Genomic DNA, 12,341 nt, shown 5'->3' on the forward strand with positions numbered 1-12,341 from the left:
TGTAGGGAATTTCATTTTTAAGTGGTAAGTTGAGACGACTGCCCTGAAAGAATTGAGACCTGGTCTCCCTAGAATAACATTGTAAGTAAAAGGTGTATCAACAACAAGGAATTTTACCATCAATACTTTTCTTTTCGGTTCTTCCCCGATAAACGCCGGAAGGTCTACTGTACCAAGCGATTCGACTTCCGCTCCTCCAAAGCTGACCAGAGCATTTTCACAGGTTTTAATCTTACACTATCCAAATCCATCTTCTTCAGTACCTCTCTGAAAATGATGTCTGCCGAACTCCCGTTGTCAACTAATACTTTATGGACCGTGAAATTTGCTATGTCCATCTTGATTACCATTTGATCATTATCTGCGCCTGCTCTTTCTCCCGCATCGCAGTCTCCGAACATGATTTCTTGTTCAGTAGTTATCCTCATTAGCTGTGTTCGTTTGTTTGATCTATGCTCTCTTTCGAACCTTTTCCTCATCCTGTTGGAGCATCCTTCTGACCCTCCTGCTATCGTATGGATGACGTCTTTCACAGGCGCGTTGTCTCCCATACCTTGGTCGTTTCCGCGTTCCGTCTACGTCCTTTTTCTATCTAGGCTTCTCGATCAGCTACGACGAACATCTTTTCTGTCAAGATGTTGCAATTACCTTTAAAGTAACCCTGTCGCACCAGGCACTCGATCTTATCTTTAAACTGATAGCATTCTTCCGTGTCATGCCCCTTCTCCCTATGGAAACGACAATATTTATTCGAGTGTTTCTTCGCTGGTGTGAGCCTTGTGTGCTTGGGCCACTGCAGTATATCATCTTTTTCCACCATCATGAGCGTTGTTGCCCTGGTCATGCTCAATGGCGTGTATTAGGTGTACTTAGGTTGATATGGGGGTTCTCGAGCTCTCTCGACTCTTGCTCGTGGTTCCTTTTCTCTATCCTTTCGATCCCGATCTCGACCTCGATCCATGTTATACCTCCACTCTTCATCCTTCATGACGTTCATTTCTTCTTCATCTATGTACTTTTGTGCCATCGCCATGAGCTGCTCTACGTCTGTTGGAGGGTCTCGAGCTAAAGCGGATGCGAAGAATCCTTTTTTCAATCCATGAATAAGAATGCTGATCATCATGTCGATACGGAGGTCTTGTACCTCCAACGTCTCGTTGTTGAAGCGCCCCATAAAACTCTTCAATGTTTCATTCTCTCTTTGTCGTATAGTGAAGAGATGTGTGGCAGATCGCTTTTGCTTCCTCTTACTTGCGAAATGGAATGTGAATTTTTGCACAAGTTGCTCGTGCGATTCTATACTCCCCGGATGCAAACTCGTGAACCATTCCTGAGCCTTCCCTGTTAAAGTAGTAGCAAACAATTTAGCTGTAATAGGGCTAGGTTGCCCGTAAAGGTTCATTACCATATCAAAAGCGGCCAGGTGCTCATGTGGGTCTCTGGTTCCATCATACTTCGGGAGATCGGGCATCCTGAAGCTTGGGTTGACCTTCTCCGTAAGTATTTTGTTACAAAAAGGAGAGTTTCGGTTATGGAAAACTATTTCCCCACGCTTCTTGAGTTCATCGATTTGTTTCCCTAGCGTGGCTATTTGTTTGCTCACGTTGTCCACCTCAACCCTCGAAATAGCTAGGCCCCTTTGGTGACTTCGATCCCGACTGCTAGACCCGACTTCTGAGGGGGCATGGTACTTGGGGACTGTTACCTTCTTACTAGTTCCCTCAGACACATGTTCTAGGTCTTTAAATAACCTCTTCTTCGTAGTTTCCCTTTCCACCAGAGTACCAGTCTTCCTCTCGTAGGCGACGATCGCATTTCTGCTAGCTTCTTCAATCATTTATTGTAGTTCGGTCCTCATCATCTGAATCATTGGTTCTCTGGTTTCTATGAGTGTCTCCATGTCGGGCACGTTTTCTTTGGAGTGTCTCTCCATCCTTTCCCACAGACGGCGCCAAGTTGATCAGGCAGGAAATAGAGATGGTGATCTATACGATGCGTCCACTTTCTTCTCCCAATCCAATGAAGTACCTGTAGAACAGAAAACGCGTCAAACTAGTCGGGTCGAGGCCCGACTATAAGACTCCGACGCCCAAGTCAGAAAACGGAGGTTGAATAGATAATTTCGAGTAATAGAATTACTGTAGATTTCTTGCTTACCTTAATCAGTGTAAAACTGCTCCTATTTATATAATCTCGACTTTCCATACGCGACCGCCACGTGTCTCAATCCTAGGCCTTTGCGGCCTCTTAATCAGGCGGCTAATAAGGGATCATGCGCCCGGATCGCTTTATTAGCTACATTCCCGCGATCCTGTCCCTTTAACCATGTCACGTAATTTCTCCTTACTCCTTATGGAATTCAAAGGACCGTTTGAGGTGTGAAATGTCGTTAATACCCTTCATTAAGGGTATTCCTGTCTTTTAGTATTTTAGCTCTCATCACCCTCGAATTAACGTTATAAATATACAGATATGTTCTCAACAAGATCCAAGTGGCAAATCCACTTTCAAATCCTCAAATCTCAAGTCAAAACTATAACGTTTAATTTGGGATCACAAGCCCTAGGCATTGAATTAACGTTTTAGAAATTCAAATTCAAATTCAAAGGAAATCTACAAGAAGATTTACCCTTTGAATTTATCAAATCTACAAGATATTACTTTGAAGAGAAGAATCAGAGAATTAAATAAAAATTGTGTCCACTTTTACCTATCCAATGCATATTTCTATTTGTGATAATTTTCTCATGTTTTGATTTTCTCACACAATAAAATTTGTGCTCACACCGACATTCAAAAAATAAAGTTGTCAATGATGCTAAAGCAATGGAGACAGAGCTGGCACTGGTAATAGCAAGTTTCCTCAAACAATCATCATAACCCTCAAATATAGAGGGTTTCAAGATATGATTTTTGCATGATACATTAGCATTCAAAACTTTCATAGAAATATTATCTCAAACCCTCTTCTTGTTGTTGATCAAGGAATAGAGACACAGTAGTTGAATCGGGTGAGAATCCTCGCCTGTGCATTTCATTCAAGAACGCCTTTGCCTCGGCAAACAACTTTCTTTTAAGCAAACCCTGGATACATACGTTATATGTCACACTATTAGGTGAGCAACCACTTTTTTCCATTTCCACAAGCAAACATTTTGCCTCCTCTACATGTCCTTCTTGACATAGCGAACCAATAATGATAGTATATAATTGAACATTAGGTCGCAAACCTTTACAAGGGAGGCTATTGAAAAGATCTCTTGCAATCTCAACTTTTCCATCCTTGCACAATCCATGGATGAGTATACCGTATGTAGTTATGTCGGGATTAACACCTTGTTCTTCCATTATGTGTAGGAAAGAAAATGCTTCATCAATCTGCTTTTTCATGCACAAGCCATTCAACAAGGTATTGTAAGTCACTACATCAGGAATTAGTTGATGAGTGTGCATATCTTTGAAAAGCTTCAATCCATCAGCACATCTACCTGCACAAAATAACAATCCATCAGCACATCTACCTGCACAAAATAATCCTTGTAGCATGGTGTTATAGGTAACTACATTGTAATCTAACCCTTTATGAGGAACTTCGAGGAAAAGGCCCCAAGCTTCCTCTACCTTTCCATTCTTGCAATATCCGTTGATCAAGCTACTATAGCTGATGATAGAAGGCTTCAAACCTTTACCTGGCATGGAGTCAAGTACTTTTCTTGCTTTATCAATTTGCCCAACCAGGCTGTAACCATCTATGAGAGTAGTGTACGTGACATCATTAGGAAAAATGTTTCTTTGCATCATAATTTCAACAACATCCTCAGCCTCTTTGACCAGTCCTTCCTTGCAAAATGCATCTACCAATATACTGAAAGTAACCACATCTAGACATATCTTGTGATCCACCATTTCAGTAATTAAGTTTTTCGCCTCCTTCCATCTACCGAAATTGCACAAACCCCGAAGTATAGAACTATATGTGACAATATCAGGTGAAATGCCCTTGTCAATCATTGTGGCTAGGAGCTGGAGCGCATAATCAACCATGCGATCCTTGCACAAACTGTCAATCACTGTGCTATAAGTTTTAACATTAGGTTTGAAGCTTGTCTTATCAAATAACCGAAGCAAATCATATGCAGTGAGAGTGTGTCCAGCTTTGCATAGCCCATTTATCACAGTAAGAATAGTAACTTCATTAGGTTCACAGAGTTTCAGCGTCATTAACTTTTTGAATAATTTTTCTGCCTCGACCACTTTATCACCTAAAAAGAGCCCTTTTATAAGTGTGGTGAAAGTAGTGACATCAGGCTTGTAACCGCACTTGAAGAAACTGCCCAAAACAGCAAATCCAAAGTCTACTCGATTGAGAAGGCAATGGCAATTAACCACGATATTCAATGTATACTCGTTTACAGGGGCACCCGATTGACGCATTTCGTCGAATGCATTAAGGGCAACACCGTATTGTTTCATCTTGACAACAACATTCAACAGTTTGGTGAATTGAACAACAGAAGGCTGTGGGCGCATTCTGAGCATTTCACGAAACAAGAAAACAGCATCATCTACTTCATGAAGACAACTGAAATCTATTCTGGGCTTAGGCGAAGAGGGCCTATTTCCGTGGCTGAGATTATGAAAAGATGAAGAGAGAAAAGAGAGTGGAGAAGTTACAGTACCTCTCTTGTTTGCAGCAAATCCTCTACGAATAACAGCCATTGTAGAAACTCTCATCTTCTCCAGAAATCCAAGAAAAGGAAATAATTCTCTGCTGTTTAGCAACTCATAAAGTCTGCTTCACAAGGGCAGAGGTATTCAGGTTCTGATAGAAAAGTTATAATCAACTGAGACAGCGACTTAAGGGTATAATTTCAATTTTTGTATCCAAAGTATATCTTTTTTTTTTTAATTTTAATATCCTATATTTTTAAATGATCAGATTTGGTATTTAAAATTTTATTTTTCATCCGTATCGCCCGTTAAGTTAACAGTTAAAACAAAGAGTTAACTCCATTTTTTAGAAAAAATTAGACGGGAGTTTATCTATATAAGGGTATATTTGGCTATTATTTTTATTCGACATACAGAAAATTTCTATTTTGCTTCATTTTGATTTTAATTTTTATAATTGATGACAATAATATAAAAAAAAATACATATTTAATCTATTTTCTATCAAAACATACTAATTCAAATCATTATGAAAATACTAATACAGACGTTTTTTGATAATTCAAATCATTATGAAATAAATGAATCGCAGGCTAAATCGGAACAAGTAGAGATAATCTCCTAATAATAATTCAACAAAACTAAAGAGTCTTAAATCCAATCACCTTTTAAGGAAATGATTAGGATGATAAAATCAAGCACACTAAAGTTACATGTGCGCATAAATTATGTTTACTCAAATTAAAAATTTGTAATATAATTTCATTTTAATTAGATGATGCACGATTTTTATTTTATCTATACTGCTAGTAATATATTATATAAGTTGAGGACACTTCGAAATTTATGAAACATAATGAATTCTTTTTATTACAAGTTGTATTATCTAATTCGAATATCTATAATTGAAATAAGATAATAAATTCTTTTTTTCAAAATTAGTGTTTATCTATACTTTCATTATGATTAATTTTTATCAGAATAAATATATATATGTCTATCTTATCAGTAATCATTTATTCTTAGTTTAATCACACACTACCTTCAAAATAAAATATTATTTTTTATCATAATATATATATATATTTAATTTATCACTAATCATGTATTTTTATTTTAATACGATACTTTTTGGTCGAAATTTAATTATATGAATCTCTTGGTATACCTCATGTAGTATTTTTTATTTTTAGTCAGATAAAATCATTATTTTCTACAAGTAAATATTTCAGTAACATATTTTTTTTAATGTAATTTTACTTGTTCAATAATAGTGATAAAGTAAATTTTTAGATTTCATTCAAATTAATATCTTTTTTGTTAGGTATTCTGATTCGATCTGATTTTCAATCTTTCATTATTTTTAATGTTTGAAAAAGGGTAAATATCATTTTTGGTCCCTCAATTACACCGCTTATCTAAATTTGGTCCCTCATATTTCTCTCTCATCAAATTTAGTCCCTCAACTTTATAAATTTCCTCAATTTCAGTATGCTTTTGAGATACTTCTTAACATCTTTTTTATTTTATAATTATGTATAAGTAATATTTTATTTAATAAAATAATAAAATGGTGTGCTTGATGGAGTGGTGAGGCTACAAAATTCTTTGTGCAAGGTCACATTTTCGAGTTCTTATGTTTGATAACGGAAGGGACCGAAATGAATGGAATCTATAAATTTAAAGGACTAAGTTTGATGAGGGGGAAACATGAGGGACCAAATTTGGATAAGTGGCATAGTTGAGATACCAAAAGTGATATTTACCCTTTGAGAAATCATAGGCCAATTCTTTTGAAATTTATGTTACAAATTACATTTTATCTTCTCCATGATGCGAGCAACAAATGCTCGTTATGATAGTCTTTTGGCTCAAAATCTTTAAGTCGAATCTTTAGCAAGCCTAAGGGAGAGGACCTGCAAAAATATATATATTAGCACTACGATTATTAAGTCGGTAATTGATGATAGAAAGATAATTCCAAAACGAATAAACTAGGAATGAGTGTTTAGAAAATGAAAGAATGATTGTGCTGGAACAAATGCTTGAGTAGTGAGTTGATATGTGTGCTTGTATTAAGATAACGTTACCCTAAATCGGGAGGGGGACTGGTTTTTATAGCTGTAGCCCCCAGTGAATGAGGGGGCAGGAAGTCAGCGGTTGCTGTGTATAAGTCTTCACAAAAACTGGAGGCTGGCGGTAAAGATTTGCAGGGAGTCCGATCTCCAAGGAGGATTTTTAATGAGATAAGCTTTCGGAAGATATGCCCTGAGATTCTAGGGGGTAGTGGGGGCGTAAGCATATCAAACATTTTGTCCTTATCATAGTCTCCATGGGCGCTTACTCACTCTCAGAGCAAATAGTCTCCTACCATTGGGAAGAATAGCCAACTAAGCCACCCAGTTAAGACTAAATGTCTTGGGCTGATGGTCGTGGATTGGGGCCCATCTCCAAAACAGCCATACACAGGATCCAGTCCAATGGGGGCTACTCTCTCTTAAGCCTCGTGCATTTTTGGGCCATTATACCAAATTTTAGTGCTGATTGGACCCTCAAATGGGTTAGTCCAACATTTGGCCAAACACATTGCTGGTGTATTATTCAGTCCCTCCCTCCCACTCTGAGGAGGAGGGCATCAATTTATTCCTCCTTAGAGTAGCTAGCCTTTAGCCAAGGGTATTTACCCTTCCGCCTCCTTAAGGGGAGCTCCAAGCTTGTCCATCTCGTATCTACTGAGGGAACAGTCTTCTATGAATCATGCGCTTCTTGTCAGGGTAATTGGACGATAATATGGAGCAGTTACTTGACATAGGTGATTCTTGCCTTAACCTCTTTCTTAATACAACCTTCACTTTCTCTTTCCTTATTCCCTACTATCTCTGAAGAAAAAACCTGGAGCTTTTGAATTTCCCCTTCCTCATGTATTAATCCCTTAAGTATAGTTTTCTCCTTTGTGTTATTTAATCTTTTACTTGTGATTCTTTATTTCCTTCTTTTCTTTTATTCTGCGAACCTCTTGTTGTCTTCTTAGCTTTGATAGCTTCCTCCATTGGGTCTGTGTGATTTGTGGGTGAGCGATCTGCTAGCGATCACCCTACTAAAGTTAGGTCTTAAGGGACAGGACTTGGGTCATCCATCTTCAAAGGGGCTCGAAGCTAGAGCATAAGCGGGCAACCGATGCCGCCTGGTTGATGAACCTTCCGACTTGCAAAAAAAGGCTATTAGTAAGAATGAGGAAGGGGGTTATTCTCTAGGAGAGGAAGAGGGAGAAGAATCCATGGACATCGGTAGAGAGGACAACTAGTCCCATCTTATTGGATAGGGTGTCCTTCTCATTCGGATGTTGACGCTCGCCGTTTAAGACAAGAGTACGATATTTCTTAAAGTGATGTTATCTATCTTCCTTCCTTAGATATTCATCCGAATACCCTTCTCCCCAATTGCTTGAACTTCTTTAGTATCCAATTTAAGATTGGCTTTTATTTCCTCATTCCTCACTTCTTTGAAAAGTTTACCCAAATTTTTCAAGTTCTCCTGAACGAATTGACGCCTAATTCCTTTCTTCTGTTGGTTGGTATTTACATATTTTTTTGTTTTAATGGCATTCATGCTTCTGGATAGAGTCCTTTTACTTGTTTTCAACTAAAGAAATTTGAGCCTAACATTTTTCACATATTCCCTCGTCGAGGGGTTCACTTTCTTCTTGCCCATAATGTTCCAAAGAATTGAAGGGGTAGTTTCTTTTATGTTTTTCGTCCATCTGCTGGGTTTTTCCTCACTAATGGATTTATGAACTCCTTCCCAGCACCTCTTTGTCTATAAGGGAAAGAACTGCAGGCTCACCGCCATCTTAGAGGACCTTTACCCTGACCCCTATGACTGTAGGGGGTTAATGGACGAGAGGTTTCTTTCTCAATTCGGTTTGAGCCCCAAGGAGGTCATTGGAGGAGCCCGTAGGTTTTCAATATTATTCCTCTATGGTTGCATTCTTCTCAAATGTGGTCTAACTTGATAGTTTTATCTATTTTTTAGAGTGAACCATGTTTACAAAATAGCTGCGACAAAGCCATTAGGGCAGCCCAAGATGCCGTCTGACAGCAGGCCCTTCTTCTCGACCAATTGGAGGGACCCCACCTTCCAGTGACTCCCAAAGGAGCTGCTCGACCTCCACCCCTGAAGGTTTATCAAAGAGGTCCAAGGGCAGCTCCTCTAACTAGCCTTCATTCGAAGTTTCTCTGTAGGTAGTCACACTCTCTACCGCCACCCCTCCTATTCCTAAACCCCCTCTCCTTTGGGATGCATGGGTTTTCTCCCCTAGGTGCTAACATTTCTCCCCTAACTGAGGCCTTTACGCTTAAAAGTCCCTCGTGCAGGAGTGAGAGGGGGAGTCTGGATTATTCTTGGAGTTTTGAAGGGGGTGTTGATGCTAGGGGACAAGCACACCCTATTTCTGTTTCTAGGGAAGCGTTGACTGGCATGCTATGTTACTATGTCAGCATGGTATCTCACACTTTTTCCATTAATATTTATGAGTTTTTGATCCCATGTATTGAGTTGTCTGACTTTTTGCGTATCCATTAGGAGATAGTGGTGTTGTGTGAGATATTGTCCTGCCCCTAGGTTATATCTCCTCTTCCCCATTCAGATAGAAAGAAGAAGAGGTTGGAGGATTGGGTGGAACGCTTGCTGGGTGGGGAGGCGGCCAAGTAGAAAGATGCGAGGAAGAATGCCTAGGGGAACTGCCAACTTTCTAAGAAGGAAAATGCACGGATGTATCAAAAACTTTTGGACATGGCTAAGAATGAATCCGAGGCATTGATGAGGGTGGCTGAAAAACCTCTCCTAGGTTTTCCATATCTTGGCGAGGGCCAACAGCTAATAGAGTCTTGCTGGCAGGCCTGTCTGCCAGAGTACATGGTCCAAGTTGAGTTCTCATTACAATTATAAAAGTTATTGCAACTCCAAAGGCTTGTATTATTACCCTGCAAGACAGAAGACAAAGAGATTAATAGTTTTTGCATGAGGTAAATTGTCCATATACTTCATGTCCAGCAGAGGAGGTACTCCTTTCAGGAAATCTACGCGCCCATGCTCCCTTTTCCCTCCTCCAGTAGCAGGTATTGATTTTTTGACAAACTCTAGTCAGGGAAGATTTCTTTCTTAATTGTCTTCTCTTCAACACAGCGAGGGGTCTCAGCTCGTGTAGTAGGGTGAAAAGTAGGAGGTACAACAAAGCCAGAAGAACCTTTAGCCCTTTTAGAGGATATCTGCAGCAGATCAACAAGTTGTTTGCCCTTAAGATCCCCTATGGACGCCGAACTATCTGGGGTGGAAGGAGGACTCTTCAACAAGGTTCTCTTAGTAGAGGAGCCAATAGCATGGATGTTCTCCCCTTTCCTTTTCTTAGCCCTATCTCACAGCAACTTTTAAAATATTTTTGCTTCTAGAAAATCGGTACAAAATAATTGTGAAAATTCAGTTAAACTATCTATGAAGCAGGAAAACAACAAGAAAAAAAGGCTGCAAGTGAATATACAGACAACCGGATCCATGTCTGCCTCTTTAGGGCTCAGCCTAAAGGATAGCAAGGTGGACTAATTTGAGGAGATCCAATGGGTAGGCATTTAAAAATTCCATCAACTTATGGAAAGCAGCAGGGCGACTCTTTAAAAAATACTTAAGTTGCTTAAGAGGATTTGAGATCCACATAAGAGCAAACCTCCAAAGTTTGGGTGAGCAAAGAAAGAAATAATGGCGCTTCCGCACCTCTGCAACGGACTAGGTTCCGAGCTTTGCCTCAACTCGGCCAGTAGGATAAAAGATTTAGGGACTAATAGTTTTAAGGAAATGTCAAACATTATAGCCATATCATAGAAGAGTTCAGGAATAGGAAAAGCAAACCAGCCTTAAATTCAGAGATATAGATTTTGAATCTATGAATGGGGATATTCCCAAAACTCACAAAAAAAAAAAAAGTAATTTAGATAAAAAAGAAAAACAACTTCGACTAAAAGAGAAGTGGCTTGGACAAAGAAAAAAAAACCCTGAAGTGGCAAGTCTTTTTATTGATATAAATAAATGCATTCATGGGGCAATGATTTTAGAAAAAAAAATATTAAAATATAATATGATACATTGAATATAGGCGATTTAATTTTTAATTGTGCAAATGTTAAAATAATGGGGATCTTTCTAAGTTAAGTAAATGATTTCGGAAACCAAAAGATATTTGTAAAACAAAGAAACAAAAATAAAATCCAGTAACATGCTTACATGCATACAATTTCGAGGCCTTTAAATACACACAAGAAGATTACTCTTGAAACTACTTATAAAGTTTGAATTTCAAATCTGCATGCACACATAAGAATGGAATGTATATATGAACTGTAAAAAAATATTTTAAAAAAAAAGTATAAGTATTTGGGTAATTTTGTTGGGGTCTGAAATGGCTTTTTCTATTTGCAACATCTCCAAGTAGGAATATTAATTGTTAGAATATGTTTTTTATTCGTATATTTTTATCAAAATAATATGAATTTAATGGATATGATAAGAATTCATTAAATTGATATTGTGTTTTATTGTGCTTATCATTTATATTTAACGGGGTTTCAGTGTCACAATAAAATGAACACAGGCCGAAATGATAACCCCGTGAAGTTGGGTTACACATAGACTTGGTATCTATGAAATCAACTTCTAAGCGTCGGTCTGAAATATTTCAAGTTGAGGATTTCGAAATAGAGCATCGAGTGTTTTATAAAGACTTACACTAAGTACTGCAGCCATGTTTCGTCGATATAAGACACAGGTCGTTTATCCAATTTTGGAGTAATTCAATGTTTGGCACGGGTCAAAAAATTCTTTTAATAATATACATGTGTATATACAGTAAAACCTCTATAAATTAATACTCTATAAATTAATAAACTCTCTAAAATAATAAAATCTTTCGGTCCCGATTTGGGCCTTTGTAAAAAATCATCAAATTCGATAAGATAATAAAATAATAATTTTTTGAAAAATTCCTTTATAAATATTAGGTCCCATTAAAACTCTAAATTAATAATTCATAAATATTACAATTATAAATATTATGGTAATTTACTAAAATGTGAAGTCTGTAATGCTTTACGCATTTGATCATTCATGGATGATTTTGTGATGCCTTTTAGATGAGAAGACATGGTTGGGTGTGATGAATTATTTTATTATCATATTGAGATTTATGTAGTATATGTTTCATTCATCATGCATGAATATATTTAATTGGGTATAATATTTATTTAAGTGCAGCGAATTAATGTAAACATGTATATTTAAGTTATTCCAATGAATTGATACATGTGTCTATGAATATAATAGTTAATTGTAAATAATGAATTGATATTATACATGAATATATTTAATTAGTTATAAAAAATTAATTGATGCATGAATATAATCATTGAAACATATATGAATTTATTTATTTTCAATACATATGTACTAAATTTGCTGAATTTAAAAAATCTCTCTTTTAATTAATAAAATATTAATTTATCGATAAATTAATATCTCTCTAAATTAATAAAATTTCATGGTCCCAAGATTATTAATTTATAGAGGTTTTACTGTATTATATTACAGATTTACAATTATATATAGATACAATAAGTAAGAAATAT

General features: G+C 37.2%; 3 protein-coding genes across 3 annotated transcripts in view; all 3 read right to left on the reverse strand.

Moving 5' to 3' along the window:
* The window catches only part of LOC105172079, a 1,157-nt gene extending 606 nt beyond the window's left edge, over nt 1-551 (reverse strand). Inside the window, exons 1-2 of the mRNA XM_011093416.1 lie at nt 174-551; nt 60-68 (exon numbers count right to left, since the gene is read on the reverse strand). Coding sequence (XP_011091718.1) covers nt 60-68; nt 174-551 — 387 coding nt within the window. The remainder of the gene's footprint in view (nt 1-59; nt 69-173) is intronic.
* Nucleotides 860-1,837, reverse strand: LOC105172080. The gene has a single exon (XM_011093417.1). It carries the CDS (start codon nt 1,835-1,837, stop codon nt 860-862), a length of 978 nt encoding a protein of 325 aa, XP_011091719.1.
* On the reverse strand, nt 2,821-4,881 carry LOC105171963 (putative pentatricopeptide repeat-containing protein At1g12700, mitochondrial). Its single transcript, XM_020697381.1, has 2 exons — nt 3,522-4,881; nt 2,821-3,488 (listed from the first exon to the last, which is right to left on the reverse strand). Exons 1-2 carry the CDS (start codon nt 4,732-4,734, stop codon nt 2,953-2,955), a joined length of 1,749 nt encoding a protein of 582 aa, XP_020553040.1. The 5' UTR covers nt 4,735-4,881; the 3' UTR covers nt 2,821-2,952.

This window comes from Sesamum indicum, linkage group LG10 (assembly GCF_000512975.1).
Source record: "Sesamum indicum cultivar Zhongzhi No. 13 linkage group LG10, S_indicum_v1.0, whole genome shotgun sequence".
Lineage (NCBI taxonomy): Eukaryota > Viridiplantae > Streptophyta > Magnoliopsida > Lamiales > Pedaliaceae > Sesamum > Sesamum indicum.

Coding starts and splice junctions, on each gene's coding strand:
- LOC105172080 (XM_011093417.1), bottom strand. CDS start 1,837: ATGATTGAAGAAGCTAGCAGAAATGCGATCGTCGCCTACGAGAGGAAG.
- LOC105171963 (XM_020697381.1), bottom strand. CDS start 4,734: ATGAGAGTTTCTACAATGGCTGTTATTCGTAGAGGATTTGCTGCAAAC. Junction 3,489..3,521: donor ACAAGGATTATTTTGTGCAG/GTAGATGTGCTG, acceptor TATTTTGTGCAG/GTAGATGTGCTGATGGATTG.